At 48.5% G+C, this 22194-nt stretch overlaps 1 protein-coding gene across 2 annotated transcripts in view; it reads right to left on the bottom strand.

Annotated features, from left to right (window-relative positions):
* The window catches only part of LOC146808699 (uncharacterized), a 322738-nt gene that overhangs the window by 149142 nt on the left and 151402 nt on the right, over nt 1-22194 (bottom strand). For both annotated transcript variants that reach the window (XM_085615513.1, XM_085615514.1), the window contains exon 2: nt 19782-19915. In XM_085615513.1, coding sequence (XP_085471639.1) covers nt 19782-19851 — 70 coding nt within the window. In that variant the 5' untranslated portion in view covers nt 19852-19915. The remainder of the gene's footprint in view (nt 1-19781; nt 19916-22194) is intronic.

The following is a 22194-nucleotide window of genomic DNA, read 5'->3' as shown; positions in this document are numbered from 1 at the left end:
GGAGAGTGCGTCAGACATCACTGCATTACACTCTGCAACGGATCACACTTGAGCTCAGACTCGGGATGCCGATCACTGCCTCTGTTTCCTCTAAAACACAAGCTGTTTCCTGTGATGGAAATAAGTGCCAGACGCCTGGCAGGGTGTGCTGTGGCGCTTGGAGCACTCAGTGTCTGCAGCACAGGGCTGGGGCCCTAGAGAGGGGCTCAACTGGACGGGGGCAGCAAGGGTGGGCTTGGATCACTGAGTATCTGCAGCACAGGGCTGGAGCCCTAGAGAGGGTCTGCACTGGACGGGGGCAGCAAGGGTGGGCTTGGATCACTCAGTTTCTGCAGCACAGGGCTGGGGCCCTAGAGAGGGGCTCAACTGGACGGGGGCAGCAAGGGTGGGCTTGGATCACTCAGTTTCTGCAGCACAGGGCTGGGGCCCTAGAGAGGGGCTCAACTGGACGGGGGCAGCAAGGGTGGGCTTGGATCACTCAGTTTCTGCAGCACAGGGCTGGAGCTCTAGAGAGGGGCTCAACTGGACGGGGGCAGCAAGGGTGGGCTTGGATCACTGAGTATCTGCAGCACAGGGCTGGAGCCCTAGCGAGGGGCTGCACTGGACGGGGGCAGCAAGGGTGGGCTTGGATCACTCAGTTTCTGCAGCACAGGGCTGGAGCTCTAGAGAGGGGCTCAACTGGACGGGGGCAGCAAGGGTGGGCTTGGATCACTCAGTTTCTGCAACACAGGGCTGGAGCTCTAGAGAGGGGCTCAACTGGACGGGGGCAGCAAGGGTGGGCTTGGATCACTGAGTATCTGCAGCACAGGGCTGGAGCCCTAGAGAGGGGCTGCACTGGACGGGGGCAGCAAGGGTGGGCTTGGATCACTCAGTTTCTGCAGCACAGGGCTGGGGCCCTAGAGAGGGGCTGCAGTGGACGGGAAAGCAAGGGTGGGCTTGGATCACTGAGTATCTGCAGCACAGGGCTGGAGCTCTAGAGACGGGGCTGCACTGGACGGGGGCAGCAAGGGTGCGCTTGGAGCACTCAGTGCCTGCAGCACAGGGCTGGAGCGCTGGAGAACTCTATCCTGAAGGGGGGTAGCAAGGGGGCGCTTGGAGCACTCAGTGTCCTCTGCACAGGCCTGGAGGTCAGAAGAGGGTCTGCACTGGATGGGGGCAGCAAAGGTGTGCTTGGTGCACTCAGTGTCTGCAGCACAGGGCTGGAGCTCTAGAGAGCTCTACCCTGGAGGGGGTAGCAAGGGGGCGCTTGGAGCACTCAGTGTCTGCAGCACAGGGGTGGCGCTCTGGAGAACTCTACCCTGGAGGGGGGTAGCATGGGTGCGCTTGGAGCACTCAGTGCCGGCAGCACAGGCCTGGAGGTCAGAAGAGGGGCTGCACTTGACTGGGGCAGCAAGGGTGCGCTTGGTGCGCTCAGTGCCTGCAGCAGAGGGCTGGAGGTCATAAGATGGGGGCTGCACTGGACAGGGGCAGCAAGGGTGCAATTGGTGCACTCAGTGTCTGCAGTACAGGGCAGGAGCTCCGGAGGGGTTGCACTGGAGGGGGGCAGCAGGGGTGCACTTGGTGCACTCAGTGTCAGCAGCACAGGTATGAAGCTCTAGAGAGGGGCTGCATGGAGGGGGTAGCAAGGCTCTGCTTGTTGCACTCAATTCAATTTAAAGCTTTTATTCGATTTGTACATACAAATCATACAAGCAAAAAATACATAGTTAAAATGTTTAAAATCACCATATGACCACTTATAAGAAACGATGATAAGACGTTGTGCAAAAGTCTGAAGTGCAACAATTAAGGAGTAATCTTGCCAGTTTGGGTCAACGTACTATTATAAAAGCAAAACGTACATGAATGAACAGACAGGAGATCAGTAGGAATTACTCAATGGGCCTTTCCTGGCAGCTGTACATCAAAATTTATAAATAATCATAATATACTGTGGACATCAACAAAATAGGAATAATACTTTAGTTACAAAAATAGTATAAAACTTGAAGACGTATATATACAGACAAAAATGTAAACAGTAATAGCAGCGTAATACAATACCTGGCAGCTGTATAACATAGGTACAGACAGGTAAGTATAAAAATATTATAATACAATACTTTTCCTGACAACTGTACACTTCAGAATAAAAGTAGCCAGAAAAAAACAGATCTCCTCGTTCTCTAATGAGGATAAAAGTATCAGTGCTGTTTCTGTAGTACGAATATTATATTTGATAAAAATTGGCTTAAGGTATTTTAACCTGAGAGAATGATAAAATTTACAGAGAAGTAAAAAGTGGCAACTATTCTGCCGGGAAATACTGTCACACGGACAGGGTATATCTGAACTGGTTCTTGTGTTTGGAAATGCAACCAGATGGTGAACAATACCCAATCTAACACGTGTTAAAACATACTGATGGGAGGGACGGGTCACATACACAAGATAGGATTGGAACCCCGAAGTTAAATTTAAATCTTTATAAAATTTCACGGTAATAAGATTGCCAGAAATTTTATCTCGCTCTGCCTTTCGGAAGTTTAAGAACGTTGTCTTAATTTCTTTTTTTGAAATAGAAACAACCTCTTCTGGCTCGCGGAATACATCAATATTAAAAAGAAGGAGATACCAGCGGTGGATGTATCTCAACCACTGTATGCGTGAGGAGTGGTCCAAGCCTATACAATCAAGAATGATATCCTGAGTAAATCGAGTCTCTGGTTTAGCCCAAATAGAACGCCACAATAAAAGTGGCCGGACTGCTGCTAAATCAGAAATAAACTCGATCCCAACTTCTTCATGGATCAGCAAAATGGAAGCAGAAGGGGGGACACATAACAACCTCCTTAAAAACTTATTTTCCTCCTTCTGCAGGGATGTACCCACACTATGGCCCCATACACCTGCCCCATACAGTGCAGAGGGGACACAACAAACATTGTATATGTTCATCATGTCTAAAATGCTTCGTGAGCCGAGTTTAGAGGCAAAACGAAAAATACTGCCAGTAGACCGCAGCATTTTTAGTCTGATAGAATCAAATTCCGAGGTCCAAGACCCGCTATCATTAAATGTAATTCCTAGATAACAAAAGGACTTGACAGGAGTCAACTTTTCCTTATCCAGAAAAAAGGTATGCTTTACCTGCTTAGCTGCCCGACCGCATGACATAACATACGTCTTAGTTTTGTTCACGCGGAGCCGCCTAACTTGAATAAACTGCATAAAATTATCGATTAGGCGCTGAAGGCCCATCTGTGTGCGGGATATGAGAACAGCGTCGTCCGCGTAAAGTAACAGCGGAACAGGTTTACCACCAATCAAGGGGGCATCTGCTGGGATGTCAACCAAGGAACGGTCGACGTCATTAATAAAGAGGGAAAATAACAACGGGGCCAAAACGCATCCCTGGCGTATGCCCCGAGACACTTTGAAAAACGGGGTACATTCTCCAAGGGTGCCATAGCGGACCTTACAAGAAAGTTTTTCGTAAAGTCTAGCTAAAAAATGGACTATTTCCCTCGGGGCCCCTGCGTCTAGCAAAACCTCCCAAAGAATAGTGTGGTTAACCAAATCGAAAGCACTGCTCAAATCAGCAAAACATAAAAAAAGGTTGCCATTTTTAGCCACAGTATATTTGTTAATTAAAAGGTCCAAATTTACACATTGGTCCAATGTGCCCAGGCCTTTCCGAAAGCCATATTGGACTCTAGTTAAGATGTTAAAATCAGCTGCCCAATCTTCCAGCCTCCTGAGCAAAATCCTACTCATCACCTTCACAGAGGCGTCCAATAATGAAATTGGACGGTAGTTAGAGGCCTCTGATTTATCACCTTTCTTATGTAGAGGGATAATGACCGATTGACCCCAAGTAGACGGGAAATTAGTTTCTGCCGCACAATTAAATATCCTCGCCAGGATGGGAGCCCATAAAGCTGGTTCATCTTTGTATAAATCCAGCGGGACCCCATCGGGGCCAGGGGCCTTACCTCCTTTGCTTAAAGAAATTGCTTCATGGCTTTCTTCTAATGTAATTCCCAACGGGAGGGGTAGCCATGAGATAGACTCAGGTAACATTGACTCAAGAGATAACCCTTCTGGATTGAAAATTTTGGAAAAGTGACTGACCCAATCGCTACATGCCACATAAGATGTTAATTCTGGTACATCTTCTTTATTGAGAAACGGGCTGTTAATTGTTTCCCAATACAGTTTGCAGTTTTTGGTCTCGGCTGCTTCCTTCAACTTATCCCACGCCTCGGTCTGTAATACCCTTTTCCTAGTATTGATTGCTATTTTATATCTTGCCCTAAAAAATTGTATATCCGTCTTAACGCGTGGATTAGTGCCCAAAGCATTCTTTAAATCACGGAGGGCGACTATACAGGTCTTATCAAACCACCCCTGCTTCGGACCGCTATTAGATAGCGAGGCCTTAGTAAAAATACCATCAATAATACTATTCATGGAGACAAAGTGAGCTATTAGGCAGCCTAAGTCACAGTCATCATCCAAACAAAAACTAATTTGGTTCTTACATCTGGTAAGAACCTCCTTCTGCTTAACCTTAGAATTTAATCCAGTCCATTTAATCCTTAGACCCTTCGGTCTAATAGGTACTAAGTCAGTAGAACATGTCCCACCTGAAACCGTCGAGGTACCATGCCCCAGAAGGGTAACACGAAGGCTGTTATGGTCGCTGAGACTTTCTTCATTTACATACAGATCGGTAAAGTCTCCACTGCTAGACAACAGAATATGATCTATAAATGATCCTGCATCTCTGCCTGTAAATGTAGGGCATATTATTGCCTGGTTGTTTGTGTTACAGTTTAACAGGGTCATGTCTAGTGAGACTAGCATATTATTTAATGTGGAGCCATAACTGCAATGCTGGAAGTGAGGAGAAGAATCCTCCCTCACACCCAAACCCCCCCAATGACTACTCATTGCTGCACCAAAACCGCAGATGTTCCCGTTGGACAAATGGCAGGGCTGCAGGTTAAAATCCCCTGCCCAGACAACCTCGGCCTTTCTTTTCGAAATACCAAGGGCTTTAGTTATTTCCCTTTCTAGAGGCGGTAGAATATCCCCTCTAGTAGCATCAAAGAGATTGTTGTAAAAATTTATCACAACTAAATCAATATTCTTCCTGCACTCCACCCTTATAACTTGACTATGGGTCCCAACTGTCGTGCTGTATTTAACCATACAATCGCACAGCTTGGTAGATAAAAGCAACAAAAGGCCCCCCTTGGCCCTACCCGAGCTTGATTTGGTGGCTCTGAGACAGTAAGATGCGTACCCTTCGATGTTAATGGGGTCCAGACACCAAGTTTCCTGTAACAAAATTAGGTCCAATCCCTCCCCCAAAAAACTGGTCCAGAAGGGTGTACCTAATTTGCTGGCAAGGCCAGCAATGTTCCAGGAAACAAGAGAGAGTCCTGCTGGTTTGCCAGAATCACCAACTACAGATGACTCTGGCTGAGTTGCTCGTAATAAAGTAGGACCATCTTCCCGAGAGATGATATCTGGGCTTAATCTGGGAGTAACAGTAGCTGTACATGCATCAAAGCTATCCCTGTTTTCTAAACGCGAGAGGGGTATTAACGATGACACCATTGGGGGTTCGGGGAGTGCGGCTAAAGGTGTGACAGGAGGAGCACTCGCCATATCTAAATAGGACAAAGAGATGTTTAAATCCAAAGCTTCAGTAGAGCTCAGTCAATCTACCTCGTCCAGCACAGCATATCTGTTAGGATGAGCAAGTTGTGAGTACAGGGAGTCTTGGGAAGGGGGCAAGTCCTGCCATGTTTGTTGCCACTGGGGTTTAACTGGTTGGAGTGGCTGAAAGGGTTGCTGCCACTGATGGGCAGACTGAAATAAGGGTGGTGGAAAATGGGGAGGATGTGACCAATGAGGATTAACATGGTGCAGGGGAAAAGATGGAGCATGTAATGGCTGCTGGTGAAAATTAACATAATGTGGAGAAAAAGAAGAAGGGTGTGGTGGTTGCTGCCAGGGTTTAGTAGCATATTGCGGGGAGTACACAAATCCTCTATTACTTTGAAAAGTGGAACAAGGAGGGTTTGGTCTTGAAGGCATCGGTAAGAAATAAGACAAGGGGAGTGGGTTAATTTGAGTCGCGGGACCACTATTGGGTACATTACATATATAACTAACTACCCCTGTATCTCTAAAATTAACTGTAATTACATCCCCTACTATTGTTTTCTTGCTTCTACCCACCCAGTCCCCTCTACGTACAGTAAGAATTTCACCGTTCATACTGTTGGGCAGAGGTTTATGTAAGTGGAACCATTGAGCACATTTATTTCTTAGCTCAACGTGAGTTTCTTTTACTCCCTCCTTCAACGGGGGGACAGCTGTCAACACAACCACAAAAGGGGAAACCTCTGGTGGTAAATTAATTGACCTAAAACGTGCCTGCTTTGGCTTAAGACCTTCAGGTTTGTTCGTAGAAAGAGGTGCTAGAGGGGTATTAGATTTCCCTACAACATCTTTTACTTGAATGGTGGTGGTATTATTGCTAACAACAGAGTGTTGGGGAGTCAAAATAGAACCCACCACCTTCGGAGTGGGTATAGATGTGGATTGAACAGAATTACTCCCAGTTTGCAACAAATGAGGTATAACTGGGTTCCCGGAGGCTACGGTTACTTGAACGTTATTTAATACATCTTTAGGGGGCTGGATACATGATGAACATTTAGGGGCTGCTTCTGTAATCCCTTGTGGCTGATCAGGCCCTTGCCCATTCGTTTTATGTGGCCATTTCGAATGTATTAAAGACGTAAGCCTATCCAGTTTGGAAATTAGAGGCTTGATTTGTGCTGCTATTGTGGCTTCAAGGTCCAATTTTAAATCTGTTACCATGTTTTGCACCCAACAAGGAATACCTGATGTCATTTGTGGGTTGGGGGAAATCAAATTATGATTCCTAACTGTAACTTTAGCTTTGTTTTTACTCTTAGATATAGCCTTTGGGAGATTGGTAACCCTTCCCCGAGAAGCTATAGGTACAGGAGCTGTTACCACATCATTAAACCCGCTCAGACATGGAGCCGCTTTGCCAGAAGACTGACAGGCCTCTAGGTCTGGTGTTACCTCCAGATCCACAAAAGACGGGTCCAAGTCTGATAGGGCAACCGATAAATCAACAGTATTTGGTACAATCGGAGCACTATTAGTGGGCATGGTTAAGGGTAGGGAACAAATATTCGAGGACTGCAAAGCGGGTGATTTGGCATTAGCAAGAGAACCCAAGGATGAGCGCTTAGCATTTGCAAGATCCGTGGAGACTCTTTTTTCCAGTAAAACAATGCTTTGATCAATAGTCTCATTTACACGGGAAATGAAGAGATCTATAGGTCCTGTCACCTGTGCTACCACCGTAGCTTTTTTCGCACAACTTCTAGTTCTATTGCGCATGGCCGACATCTAAACACAGAGTCAATAGAGAATGGTGTAATAGCTGGAGGGCGGCCGTTGATGTTGTTATACGAAAATACAGGACACAGATCCGCCTACCTTAGACGTTTAATGATGATTAAGGGCGACAGGGCAGGGGTTCAGGGCCAGGGCCGTCCTCAGCCGTCCTTGAACGGCCTTAAACGGCCCGCTCTTTGCCCGGTCTTCGCCCCGGGCTGCGTCCCGCGCGCGTCCCGCGTTACGCGGTCCAGAGCGCGCTCTTTAAAGGGTAGTAGATTGTAGGGGCGTGGCGCTGTGAGGGGGCGCGGCTCACGCGGGAAGAGGACCAGCTGGAGCTGTGGAATGCTGGTCCTCGCAGTCCCGGGGCCTGCGCCTCACCCTCCTCTGCTGCTATGCAGTTAGTGCCGGCGTCCCAGCGGCTCCTCAGGCACAGGGTCGATTGGTTGTGCTACTCCTGTAGCGTGGTGAAAACAGCAGCGGAGAGACAGACTGAAACGAGTGGCACCCGCGAAGCGGGTGCCGCGAGTATTTGCAGGGCTTTGGCTGGGGGCGTGGCGCTGTGAGGGGGCGCGGCTCACGCGGGAAGAGGACCAGCTGGAGCTGTGGAATGCTGGTCCTCGCAGTCCCGGGGCCTGCGCCTCACCCTCCTCTGCTGCTATGCAGTTAGTGCCGGCGTCCCAGCGGCTCCTCAGGCACAGGGTCGATTGGTTGTGCTACTCCTGTAGCGTGGTGAAAACAGCAGCGGAGAGACAGACTGAAACGAGTGGCACCCGCGAAGCGGGTGCCGCGAGTATTTGCAGGGCTTTGGCTGGGGGCGTGGCGCTGTGAGGGGGCGCGGCTCACGCGGGAAGAGGACCAGCTGGAGCTGTGGAATGCTGGTCCTCGCAGTCCCGGGGCCTGCGCCTCACCCTCCTCTGCTGCTATGCAGTTAGTGCCGGCGTCCCAGCGGCTCCTCAGGCACAGGGTCGATTGGTTGTGCTACTCCTGTAGCGTGGTGAAAACAGCAGCGGAGAGACAGACTGAAACGAGTGGCACTCAGTGTCTGCAGTACAGGGCAGGAGCTCCGGAGGGGTTGCACTGGATGGGGGCAGCAGGGGTGCACTTGGTGCACTCAGTGTCTACAGCACAGGACTGGAGGTCAGAAATTGGCTGCACTTGAAGAGGGAAACAAGAGTGTGCTTGGTGCACTCAGTGTCAGCAGCACAGGTATGAAGCTCTAGAGAGGGGCTGCATGGAGGGGGTAGTAAGGCTCTGCTTGTTGCACTCAGTGTCTGCAGCACAGGGCAGGAGCTCTGGAGAGGGTCTACAGTGGACAGGGGTAGATATGGGGCACTTAGAGCACTCAGTGCCTGCAGCACAGGGGTGGAGATCAGAAGAGGGGCTGCAATTGACTGGGGCAGTAAGGGTGCGCTTGGTGTACTTAGTGTCTGCAGCATGGGGCTGGAGGTCAGAAGAGGGGCTGCACTTGACAGGGGTAGCAAGGGTGCACTTGGAGCACTCAGTGTCTGCAGCACAGGGCAGGAGCTCTGGAGAGGTCTGCACTGGACGAGGGCAGAAAAGGTGCACTTGGTGCACTCAGTGTCTGCAGTACAGGTATGAAGCTGTAGAGAAGGGCTGCACTGGAGGGGGGTAGCAAGGCTTTGCTTGGTGCACTCAGTGTCTCCAGCACTGGGCTGGAGCTCTAAGAAGGCGCTGCACTGGATGGGGGCATCAAAGGTCTGCTTGGTGCAGTCAGTGTCTGCAGCGCTGGGATGGAGTTCTGGGGAGGGGCAGCAAAGTAGCATTGGGTGTGCTCAGTGTCCACTGCACAGGGCCGGAGGTCCAGAGAGGGGCTGCACTGGAAGGGGCGTCAAGGGTTTGTAATGGGCACTCAGTGCCCACTGCAAGGGGCCTGAGGACCGGAGAGGGGCTGCACTGGACGGGAGTAGCAAGGGTGGGCTAGCTGCACTCAGTGCCTGCAGCATGGGGCTGGCGCTCTAGGGAGGGGCTGCACTTGACGGGGTCAGCAAGGGTGCGCTTGGTGCACTCAGTGCCTGCATCATGAGGCTGGGGGCTCTAGGGAGGGGCTGCGCTTGATGGGGGGTAGCAAGGGTGTGCTTGTTACACTCAGTGTCTGCAGTGCAGGGCTGGATCTCTGGAGAGGTCTACCCTGGAGGGGGGTAGCAAGGGTGTGCTTGTTGCACTCAGAGTCTGCAGTGCAGGGCTGGAGATCTGGAACGGTCTGCACTGGACAAGGGCAGAAAAGGTGCGCTTGGTGCACTCTGTGTCTGCAGTACAGGTATGAAGCTCTAGAGAAGGGCTGCACTGGAGGGGGGTAGCAAGGCTTTGTTTGTTGCACTCAGTGCCTGCAGCACAGGGCTGGAGCTCTGGAGAGGGTCTACACTGGACGGGGGCAGCAAGGGTGCACTTGGTGCAGTCAGTGTCGGCAGCACAAGGCTGGCGGTCAGGAGAGGGGCTGCACTGGACGGGGGCATCAAGGGTCTGCTTGGTGCAGTCAGTGTCTGCAGCGCTGGGCTGGAGTTCGGGGGAGGGGCAGCAAAGTAGCATTGGGTGTACTCAGTGCCCACTGCACAGGGCCGGAGGTCCAGAGAGGTGCTGCACTGGACGGGGCATCAAGGGTTTGCAACAGGCACTCAGTGTCCACTGCACAGGGCCAGAGGTCTGGAGAGGGGCTTCATTGGACGGGGCATCAAGGGTTTGCAACGGGCACTCAGTGTCCACTGCACAGGGCCGGAGATCCGTAGAGGGGCTGCACTCGAAGGGGCATCAAGGGTTTGCAACGGGCACTCAGTGTCCACTGCACAGGGCCAGAAGTCCGGAGAGGGGCTGCACTCGAAGGGGCATCAAGGTTTTGCAACGGGCACTCAGTGTCCACTGCCAGGGCCAGAGGTCTGGAGAGGGGCTTCATTGGACGGGGCATCAAGGGTTTGCAACGGGCACTCAGTGTCCACTGCACAGGGCCAGAGGTCCAGAGAGGGGCTGCACTCGAAGGGGCATCAAGGTTTTGCAACGGGCACTCAGTGTCCACTGCCAGGGCCAGAGGTCTGGAGAGGGGCTTCATTGGACGGGGCATCAAGGGTTTGCAACGGGCACTCAGTGTCCACTGCACAGGGCCAGAGGTCCGGAGAGGGGCTGCACTCGAAGGGGCATCAAGGTTTTGCAACGGGCACTCAGTGTCCACTGCACAGGGCCAGAGGTCCAGAGAGGGGCTGCACTCGAAGGGGCATCAAGGGTTTGCAACGGGCACTCAGTGTCCACTGCACAGGGCCAGAGGTCCGGAGAGGGGCTGCACTCGAAGGGGCATCAAGGGTTTGCAACGGGCACTCAGTGTCCATTGCAAAGGGCCACAAGTCCGGAGAGGAGCTGCACTGGATCGGGTTGCCACAGATATTACTGCCCTGATGCAAGCTGTAAGAGCTCTCAGTGCAGCCAGTGTCACTCTGAGGTAACTGGGTGGGTTGTGCCTGTTATCACTGGTGTCCCAGTGAACAACACTAATGCACTCCAGACATGACAGCAAAGCTACGCCTTTCAGGCATGGACTCTCTCAGGCTAGCAAGAATGAACAGTTAAGGCTCACTCCAAGATATGCGGGAGAGGGTAGGGACCTCAGAGTCAGGATGAAATACTAAATAACCAGGGGTGTAGCTTTCATTGATGCAGCCGGTACAGTGGCACCGAGGCCCAGAATTGTGAAGGGCCCAATGAACCCTGATTGTTGCTAGATTTCTCATTTCAAACAGCATCATGGAGGCCCCTTTCCTTCCTTGCACAAGGGCCCATGCATCCTGGCTATGCCCTCGTAAATACCTCTCAGAGACACTGATGTCCAGTCAGTGCTTGTATTTAACAGAAAAGGACCTTGTAAACAGGTAAGAAAAGTGTAACTGTTAATACAGTGAAATATACAAAAAACAGAATGTGCTGCCAGTTTAGGGGGGCCCCCGCACAACCCCAAACAGGGCCTGAATACAACCACAAACAGGGCCTGGATACAATCCCAAACAGGGCCTGGATACAGCCCCAAACATCTACAGAGCTCCCTAGCGCTGAACACAAAGTTTCTGGTATCAGTTCCCACATAGCGACTGTTCTCCGATGAGGCTTTATTTGAGCTGTGTCTCGAATCTGCAGATGATGGGATTCTGAATCTAAGGTACCAGAGGTATGAATGGTGCCACCTTTTAAAAAAAAGCCTTTGGGCTGAAGCCCATCATTCAAGGAACCAGGATGTTTATTCAGCATCACAGGTGCTCCGGATGGGTAATGTCCTGGTGTCCAGACACTGGTGTTCGCTTGGGGACCATGTCCAGTCAAATAGAATCCAGGAACTACTTAAGACTCCATTGAGTAAACTCTGACATTTAATGTCACAGATAGAAATAGCAGGCCATCACCTTCCAGAGGCTTAAAGTCATATTTAACTTTAGGTGCCTATATCTCAGTATAGCAAATTCTAAATCTAGGCCCGTTGTAGAGTTTGACTGACAGGAAACTCTATCACAATGGTGACTGAGTACCTGTCCGTCAAACTCTCTGTCCACCTGCCCAACTTTGAGTGAAACAGACCACTGGGTTTACATTGATGGAGTAAAATTTACTCAGCATGAACCTTCCTCCGATGGCCCAAGGGTGTGCGGGTCATTAAAGAAAAGCCACCCGACCATCTGCCCTATTTAGTGTGGGCAGTTGGATGGCTTTTTTTCTATGATCCCATCAGAAATATCCCGTCAGTGTGGCACAACAAAGGATCTTTTTTGTTTTTAAATAACCCCAACACCATGGGAGACAACCCCAATGGTGTTGAGGACATTAGAGTTTACTTCTCCAAAAACGAATCCCTGCTTTAGGTGTAAAATCTTTTAAAGGTTTGTGGGAAGGGTCCATCATTGGTGGCACACATACACCAAACTTTCAAATGGCTTTCTATGAACCACCATGACGGCAGTTCAAACAAGTCCATAGCGTTTAAGGCATAGTCAGCAGTGAACATTAAATCTGGTGGGCAGAGTAAAGACCAGTTACCTCCGTCCATGAACTAAATTCCTCAAACCAGCCCTATTTCCTTAATATCCTCCTGTTATCTGTATCAGTGTCCAGCTCCCTACCTCCTGCTCCTTGTCTTCTACTCCACTCTCGGCCACCTGCTTCCTACCTCCTACTCTCTACATCTTGATTTACCTTGAGGTTTCTGTTGTAGTTTCTAATCTGTCTTGACATTCATTTTTGTTGTATCTTGAAGCTTTTATTGAAGTGTCTCAAGTGTCCTGAGGTTCTTTAGAAGCATCTGATAGCTTGAAGTTTCTGTTGAAGTTTATGATGTAGATTGAAGTTAAGTTTGAAGTTTATGATGTCTTAAAATTTCTGATAATTTCTGAAGTTTCTGATGTGTCTTGAAACATTTGTTGAAGTTTCTGGAGTGATTTGAAGTTTCTGCTGAAGTTTCTGAACTGTGTTGAAATTTCTGTTGATGTTTCTGAAGTGTGTTGAATTTTCTGTTACATTTTTGGATGTCTTGAATTTTCTGATGTGTCTTGAAGCTTTTTCTGTTGACATTTATGATGTGTGTTGAACATTCTGTTGATGTTTCTGAAGTGTGCTGAAGTTTCTATTGAAGTTCTGATTTTTTTTGATCTCTCTGTTGAAGTTTCGAAGTGTGCTGACGTTTCTGTTGAAGTTTCTGATGTCTTGAAGTTTCTGATGTCTTGAAGTTTCTGAAGTATATTGCAGCTTCTGTTGACATTTCCGATGTGTGTTGTACTTTCGGTTAAACTTTCTAAAGTTTTCTGACATTTCTGTTGAAGTTTCTGAATTGTGCTGATCAGTCTGTTGAAGTTTGTGAAGTATGTTGAACTTTCTGTTGAAATTTCTGAAAGTATCCCTCCACAACACATTACCTCAACAATGGGTCTCCTCCTACATACACAAAAGAAGCCTCCGCTCCACTGTCATCGCCCTCGCTGAAACCCCTCATATCTGCAGACCCAGAACGGGAGGAAGAGCATACTCCTACATCTCAGCAAAGACCTGGAACAAACTCCCACTCAGCATCAGACGATCACCCAGTCTACAAGCATTCAGGAAGAGCCTAAAGATCTGGCTCTTTGGATGAGATAAAGCTACACATTTCCCCCCCCCCCCATCCCCACCCCCCGCAGCTTGAGACCCTCACAGGTGAGTAGCATGCTTCACAAATCCTTGATTGATTGATTGAAGTGTCTGAAGTATTTTGAACTTTCTGTTGACGTTTCTAAAGCGTGTTGAAATTTCTGTTGAAATTTCTAAAGTGTGTTGAAGTTTCTGTTGAAATTTCTGAAGTGTGTTGAAGTTTCTGAAGTATGTTGATGTTTCTATTGATTTCAGAAGTGTTGAAGTTTGTGTTGAAGATTCTGAAGTGTGCTGAATTTTCTGTTGAATTTTTTGAAGTTATTGATGTTTCTATTGGAATTTCCGAAGTGCAGAAGTTTCTGTTAAAGTTCTTGAAGTGTGCTAAAATTTCTGTTGAAGTTTCTGAAGTGTGCCGATGTTTCTAAGGGAGTTTCTGAAGTGCAGAAGTTTCTGTTGAAGTTTCTGAAGTGTGATGAAGTTTCAGTTGAAGTTTCTGAAGTGTGCTGCGTTTCTAATGGACGTCCTGAAGTTGTTGACGTTTCTATTGGAGTTTCAGAAGTGTAGAAGTTTCTTTTGAGGTTTCAGAAGTATGCTGAAGTTTCTGTTGAAGTTTCTGAAGTGTGCTTATGTTTCTAATGGAGTTTCTGAAACGTGCTGAAGTTTCTGTTGATGTTTCTGAAGTGTGCTGAAGGTTTTGTGGACGTTTCTGAAGTTGTTGATGTTTTTATTGGAGTTTCAGAAGTGTAGACATTTCTGTTGAAGTTTCTGAAGTGTGCTGGCGTTTCTAATCTAGATTCTGAAGTGTGTTGAAGTTTCTGTTCAAGTTTCTGAAGTATGTTCATGTTTCTATTGGCGTTTCAGAAGTGCAGAAGTTTCTGTTGAAGTTTCTGAAGTGTGCTGACGTTTCTAATGGAGTTTCTGAAGTGTGCTTAGGTTTCTGTTGAAGTTTCTGAAGTATGTTCACATTTCTATTGGAGTTTCAGAAGTGTAGAAGTTTCTTTTGAAGATTCTGAAGTGTGCTGACGTTTCTATTGAAGTTTCTAAAGTGTGCTGACGTGTCTAATGGAGTTTCTGAAGTGTGCTGAAGTTTGTGTTTATGTTTCTGAAGTATGTTCACGTTTCTATTGGAGTTTCAGAAGTGTAGAAGTTTCTGTTAAGGTTTCTGAAGTGTGCTCAATTTTCTGTTGAAGTTTCTGAAGAGTGCTTAAGTTTCTGTTGAAGTTTCTGAAGTGTGCTGACGCTTCTATTGAAGTTTTTGAAGTTATTAATGTTTCTATTGGAGTTTCAGTAGAGCAGAGGTTTCTGTTAAAGTTTTTGAAGTGTGCTGAAGTTTCTGTTGAATTTTATGAAGTGTTCTGACATTTTAAATGGAGTTTCTGAAGTGCATAAGTTTCTGTTAACGTTTCTGAAGTGTGCTGAAGTTTCTGTTGAGGTTTCTGAAGTGTGTTGAAGTTTCTGTTGAAGTTTATGAAGTGTGTTGATGTTTCTAAAGGAATTTCTGAAGTGCAGAAGTTTCTGTTGAAGTTTCTGAAGTGTGATGACATTTCTAATGGAGTTTCTGAAGTGTGCTTAAGTTTCTGTTGATGTTTCTGAAGTATGTTCAGGTTTCTATTGGAGTTTCAGAAGTGTAGAAGTTTCTGTTGATATTTCTGAAGTGTGTTGACGTTTCTGTTGAAGTTGTTGACGTTTTTATTGGAGTTTCAGAAGTGTAGGAGTTTCTGTTGAAGTTTCTGAAGAGTGCTGAAGTTTCTGTTGAAGTTTCTGAAGTGTGCTGAAGTTTCTGTTCAAGTTTCTGAAGTATGTTCATGTTTCTATTGGCGTTTCAGAAGTGTAGAAGTTTCTGTTGAAGTTTCTGAAGTGTGCTGAATTTTCTGTTGACATTTCTGAAGAGTGCTGAAGTTTCTGTTCAAGTTTCTGAAGTGTGCTGACGCTTCTATTGAAGTTTTTGAAGTTATTAATGTTTATATTGGAGTTTCAGAAGAGCAGAGGTTTCTGTTAAAGTTTTTGAAGTGTGCTGAAGTTTCTGTTGAAGTTTCTGAAGTGTGCTGAATTTTCTGTTGAAGTTTCTGAAGAGTGCTGAAGTTTCTGTTGAAGTTTCTGAAGTGTGCTGATGCTTCTATTGAAGATTTTAAAGTTATTAATGTTTCTATTGGAGTTTCAGAAGAGCAGAGGTTTCTGTTAAAGTTTTTGAAGTGTGCTGAAGTTTCTGTTGAGGTTTCGGAAGTGTGTTGAAGTTTCTGTTGAAGTTTATGAAGTGTGTTGATGTTTCTAAAGTGTGAGACCGGCCTCGTGGCGTGGGCCCTCCTCACCAGCAAGCCACCCTGCACCCGCACCGATCCTCGAGGTCACAGACTTCCGGCCACCATGGCCCAACATCCCGATGGCCGGCCAGACCCCCAACACACATGACCGGCCGAGGGAGAGAGAAACCCCCCAAGCCAGACCAAGAGGCGCCGACCCTGTCACACCTCTGGTCTCTTCCCCAATGGAGGTTTCGATCGACCACCAGGCCCCCGGTGAGCGGCCGCCTCGCCTGCTGGGTGTCTGGAGTCCCTCCCGGACCCACCTGAACAGATCAAAGGGGCCGAGCGACAGGAAGCCCCGACATACCGCCCCCAAGCACCAAGACCCCTCTCGGCGAGGACTCCGGACTTCAAAGAGGAGGGGGAGTATAACAAGGGGTGCGGAAGGGACGGAAGGAAGAGAAGACCTGGACTGACGAGAGCCGGCTGACCTGGTCGCGGCTCGATCGCTCCCCGAACCGAAGAACGCTCCCCGAACTCTGAACCATCTGAGCCCTGCTGACGCTGTCGCGGCTCCCCGAACTCTGAACCATCTGAGCCCTGCTGACGCTGTCGCGGCTCCCCGAACTCTGAACCATCTGAGCCCTGCTGACGCTGTTGCGGCTCCCCGAACTCTGAACTATCTGAGCCCTGCTGACGCTGTCGCGGCTCCCAGAACTCTGAACCATCTGAGCCCTGCTGACACTGTTGCGGCTCCCCGACTCCGAAACCACCTGTGCCTGCTGAGTGACTCGCGGCACCCTCCTCCAAGAGAATCGGCAGAGATTGCCGAGAGAAACAACATCCCCTCAGCTCGAGGATTGAGAGCTGTGCGCCGGATACTCCGCAGAGACACTGATTCAAAGACTGTCCCGCTACCCCCATACCCCCGTCACGAGATCGCCGCCGCTTGTGGCACTAATTCTATATCTGCCTTCCGGATCATAAAGATCCCTTACAACTACCGATAAAGTATATTGTAGTACGAAGAACTACTGTGTGGTGTCCCTCTATCAGAAGAGAGTAAGTGCAGCGTGTGCGATCCTAGGTACGAGACCCTTCCAGGAAGGGCCTCCCCGCTCTTGCTCGGCCTAACTCTGGGAAAGTTGGATCTCCGGGTGGTCAGGAACGCATTCCGCAGCCTCCCCGGTGAACGCCTTCCAACATAAAGGAATTTCTGAACTGCAGAAATTTCTTTTGAAGTTTCTGAAGTGTGATGACATTTCTAATGGAGTTTCTGAAGTGTGCTTAAGTTTCCGTTGATGTTTCTGAAGTATGTTCAGGTTTCTATTGGAGTTTCAGAAGTGTAGAAGTTTCTGTTGATATTTCTGAAGTGTGTTGACGTTTCTGTTGAAGTTTCTGAAGTTGTTGACATTTTTATTGGAGTTTCAGAAGTGTAGAAGTTTCTGTTGACGTTTCTGAAGAGTGCTGAAGTTTCTGTTGAAGTTTCTGAAGAGTGCTGAAGTTTCTGTTGAAGTTTCTGAAGTGTGCTGAAGTTTCTGTTGAAGTTTCTGAAGTATGTTGACATTTCTATTGGAGTTTCAGAAGTGCAGAAGTTTCTGTTAAAGTTTAGGAAGTGTGCTGAAGTTTCTGTTGATGTTTCTGAAGTGTGTTGAAGTTTCTGTTGAAGTTTCTGAAGTGTGCTGAAGTTTCTAATGGAGGTCCTGAAGTTTTTGACGTTTCTATTGGAGTTTCAGAAGTGTAGAAGTTTCTGTTGAGGTTTCTGAAGTATGCTGAAGTTTCTGTTGATGTTTCTGAAGTGTGTTGACATTTCTAATGGAGTTTCTGAAGTGTGCTGAAGTTTCTGTTGAAGTTTCTGAAGTGTGCTGAAGTTTCTGTGGAAGTTTCTGAAGTTGTTGATGTTTCTATTGGAGTTTCAGAAGTGTAGAAGTTTCTGTTGAAGTTTCTGAAGTGTGCGCTGAAGTTTCTGATGAAGTTTTTAAAGAATGTTGATGTTTCTATTGGAATTTCAGAAGTGTAGAAGTTTCTGTTGAAGTTTCTGTAGTGTGCTGAAGTTTCTGTTGAAGCTTCTGAAGTGTGCTGGCGTTTCTAATCTAGTTTCTGAAGTGTGTTGAAGTTTATGTTCAAGTTTCAGAAGTGTAGAAGTTTCTGTTGAAGTTTCTAACGTGTGCTGAAGTTTCTGTTACAGCCAGAGTACATCTCTGGTGGGTGGCGCACCGGCACCGCACAATGTGCCTGTAGATGATGTTTGTGTATTCTAGTAGTGTATGTGTAATAATCAAGTGGGGGAAAAAGAAGTTTAGGTCCATTCGGCTTCCTAAAGTTACTTATAAATCACAAGGGGGGGAGAATGGACCACTTGTCCTGTGTTCCCATGGTCTTATTGGTTGTATCCTTCATAAAAAGACCCTCATAACATCTACACAGGTCGAGGGCGGTATATTTTCATTCTCCGCCGTTTGTGTACTGTCTCAGCAACATCATTGGGTCATTTTTTTGTAAAGATGCTGACCTCCACCCGGAGGAAGACCTACTGGTACTGGCAGTAGTGGTCAGAAATATTGTGAGATGGTGCTCGTGGTGAAGTGAAGATATTAAAAAGTTACAATCCCTGTGTCACTTTTAACCTCAATAATTTATTCTGGAGGCAGTGATTGGGAGTTTAAAAGGGGTATAATGTGCGTTTTGAATGAGTTACTGTTCACTCGCACTACTTAGTGGGCGGATGAGTCACTGTTCATTCGCACCTATTAGTGGTCAACATGTTTCAGCCCTCTGTGCATTCTCGGGGCTTTCGTCAGGACCGAACTGGGTTGTGTAGGACCGATTCAGTTCTACATACAGTGATGTAATTCACCACTGGGATATGTGTTGGTCAGATCAATTGTATCTGTACCTTTGGAGCGATTACTTGCTACGCTTCATGGAGTCACCGGCGGGCATTACGGGCGATTCAGTTATGATCGCCGTGATGTGCTTGTGCTGCCTCTCGTTACGGTGCTCCGAGTAGTGTGTATTCTAGTATTCATCACTGTCGAGGCAGTGGCCAATCACTGGCGCGATTTCTTTATTCTCAGTTCATACTCTCTCACCTGTGTGGCACACGCAGGAGGCACCAACCTTTAGAAGAAGACCAGAAGCAGACTGTGAATGGATCGCCTTTTTATTCTATCTGTAAATATCGTTTGATGTGTAACTTCAGCATCTTAGAATGCAAGTTTGGGCTTTGTGAGTCAATTTCCCTCACGAACATCTCCAAACACCTGCACAGAGGGTTCTTTGGCACTCTCTGAGACATTCCATTAAGAGGAAAGGTGAGGGGGTTAGCCATTGTTGGAGCTATGCACTGGAGGCAGTGAACCTATGCAACCCAAGTTTATTGGGGTGCAGTAATCACACACATGGTCATGTGGCTAAAGATGCTCATGCAGGAATCTCCTCACCCTATCTTTGTTACAATGAGATGTATATATGGCACAGAACATAGAAGCTACACAATGCAAGGCACAATAAATTCCAGATTAGGCCTCCTGGCATGCGCTAACAAGATCCTGGAATGGGAGGAAGGAAGCAGAGATAAGAGGTGCAGATGGAGGGTGAGTAAGGACTAGTTTGGCCTCTGCTTGGTCAGTGCAACAGTAAAGATTAGTGCTAACAGAAAGAGTCAGACTCTAGAAGGGGGAGGGGCAGTTGCTATGCCCTTAAACGAGCACATGAGAATGCATGTACATGTTACGTTCTGAGGCAAGCAGAGTTAGCTCCGTGGGTAAAGGAAATCGCAGCTGGAATGTCATTTCTCCCACAGCCCTGACAGAATGACAAGTACTAATCACCGCTGCTAGCCCATGGGTGGAGTGTAGTGACGTTCTATGTGGTCTTCACTTGGGCGCTCCATGGCTCATCTCGTGTGTGGTTTGTGCAATCCATTAGATGTGCTGACCTATGACCCTTATCACCTGTCTTTTCACCTGTCCCCAGCTCTCAGTCTCTTACCTGTGAGGAGGAGGCCCCAGATCCTGAGAACCCTCGTAGGCGGCAACCGGCTTCGGAAGACCATCTCCATCTCGGATGTGACAGGTCAGGAATGGGACTGCAATATATATCACAACTTCAGGAACCAAACATCTCTGTAAATCAAAGGACAGAGGTGAGTCCAGGTCAAAATTCTAAATTAATTCCCTAATATCATCTAACATCCTGCTTATTTCATTTGCGTTTTATTTTTGCTTTTAAATAGGGCCAAACTTCCATGTTTGAGGGTTAGTCAATACATATGCTCTGTAGATTTTATGTTGTTTCTCCAATCGGTTGGTGCTGTGTGAACACAGGTGTCAAGCATCATGTACAACAAGCATTGACAAAGCCAGTGTTATTTTATCGTGTTTATATTGCAGCCCTTTGGGTTAAACAAACAATCCAGCAAGTGGAGGAACTTCCCCCACAGATCAGATGCATCCTAAAAGGAATTACCCTTTCTAAGAGCCTCATCAGCCCAACCATGTAACCCATGGTGTTTCTAGGCACTCCCTGTCCCTGCTCTACCGACCCGTGATGAGTTGTGAATCTCAAACTTCCCAACTACAGGAGCAGTGGGAGCAGGATGGAGGGTGAGATGACCACGGGACAGGAAGGACCTGTTGTGTGCAGTTTTAGATTCCGTACATAGGTTTTCTCGGATTATGCCCTTATATAGGTACAATTCACATTGCCCTTATTTGGACATAGAAATCCGGCCCTTATTTAGACATTGTCCATACAAACCAAATACAGGCATGGCCACCTACATCCGTCCATCCACGTCACAAGGAATTCTTGGAAAACCAGACCCTTAAAGCCTTTAGGAATTTCCCTCAGCTTGAATATTGATTTCTCCAACAACTCATTAAGAATGCATGAACATCTATTCCTTAGCGGTTCATTCATGACGTTCCTCTGCCCGACTTTTACGTCAATACTGGTGTTGGAAAGGCGTCCGCCGGAGGGGGGTTCGGTACACGTCTTGCCCACCCCGGTGACCCACCTCTCCCCAGTAGGCCGAGCCAGGCGTGCACACTCTGAACGCACACTACGAACAGAAGGACACCACACGTATTCTTTGTAGGACGATAGGTTCTTTTATCGAAGGTTTCAAGGGATCTTTATGATCCAAGGAGTAAGTAGTACATCAGCGGCACAAGATACTACAAATCGGTGGTAGGGGAATGGGGGTAGCGGGACAGTCTTTGAAGGTAGTGTCTCTGCCAAGTATCCTGCGGATAGCTCACAATCCTCGAGCTGGAGGGTGTTGTTTCTCTGGGCGATCTCTTGCCAATTCGGACTCGAGGGGAGCGCCGCGAGTCACTCAGCAGGCACAGGTAGTCGGAGTTCGGGAGCCGCGATCTCGTCAGCAGGGCTCAGATGGTTCAATGGTTGGGGGCCGCGAGTCACTCAGCAGGCCCAGGTGGTTCAGAGTTCGGGAGCCGCGATCTCGTCAGCAGGGCTCAGATGGTTCAATGGCTGGGGGTCGCGAGTCACTCAGCAGGCCCAGGTGGTTCGGAGTTCGGGAGCCGCGATCTCGTCTGCAGGGCTCAGATGGTTTAATGGCTGGGGGCCGCGAGTCACTCAGCAGGCCTAGGTAGTTCAGTATTCGGGAGCCGCGACAGCGTCAGCAGGCTTCGATGGTTCCAGGTCTTCTCTGCTATTCGTCCCTCCGGCACCCCCTGTTATACTCCCCCTGCCCTTTGAAGTCCGGAGTCTTCGCAGAGAGGGGTCTTTGGTGACGGAGGGGGTTCGGCGGGATTTCCTGCCGCTCGTTTCTTTGGGCTTTTCAGGTGGGTCTGGGAGGGTCCCCAGACGCTCGGCAGGCGAGGCGCGTGCTCCCCAGGGGCCTGGTGGCCGATCGAGCTCTCCCGGGGGAAGGTGATCCGAGGTGCGGCTGGGCTGGCGCCTCTTGGTCTGGCTCGGGGGTTCCCGCTCCCTCGGTCGGGCATGCGTGATAGGGTGTCGAGTCTGTCGGGGACTCTGGCCGGCCCTCGGGTCTGTGTGGCTGGGGCGGCCGGAGTCGGAGATGCCGTGTCTTGGGGGTGGTTGCAGGTTGGCGGGATGATCGGGAGGGCATACGCCGTGAGGCCGGTCTCACACGCGTCCCCCCCAGCTGAAAGGCGTGGAGAACTACCCATCCACTGGGGGGTTCTCCTCGCCGAAGCGGAAGAACCGGGACAGGCCGTCGGCGTTGGCATGATCCGTCCCGGGGCGATGCTCGACAGTGAAGTCCATCCCTTGGAGGGAGATTGACCATTGTAATAGCTTGGAGTTCTCTCCCCTCATCTGCATCAGCCACCGCAAGGGCCGGTGGTCCGTCTGCACTCGGAAGTGGGTTCCGAACAGATAGGGCCGTAGTTTCTTGAGGGCCCAGACTACGGCGAAG

Source organism: Triturus cristatus, chromosome 7 (assembly GCF_964204655.1).
Source record: "Triturus cristatus chromosome 7, aTriCri1.1, whole genome shotgun sequence".
In the NCBI taxonomy this organism is placed as follows: domain Eukaryota; kingdom Metazoa; phylum Chordata; class Amphibia; order Caudata; family Salamandridae; genus Triturus; species Triturus cristatus.
The sequence above is the reverse complement of the archived record's forward strand: the minus strand, read 5'-3'. Positions and strand labels throughout refer to the sequence as shown.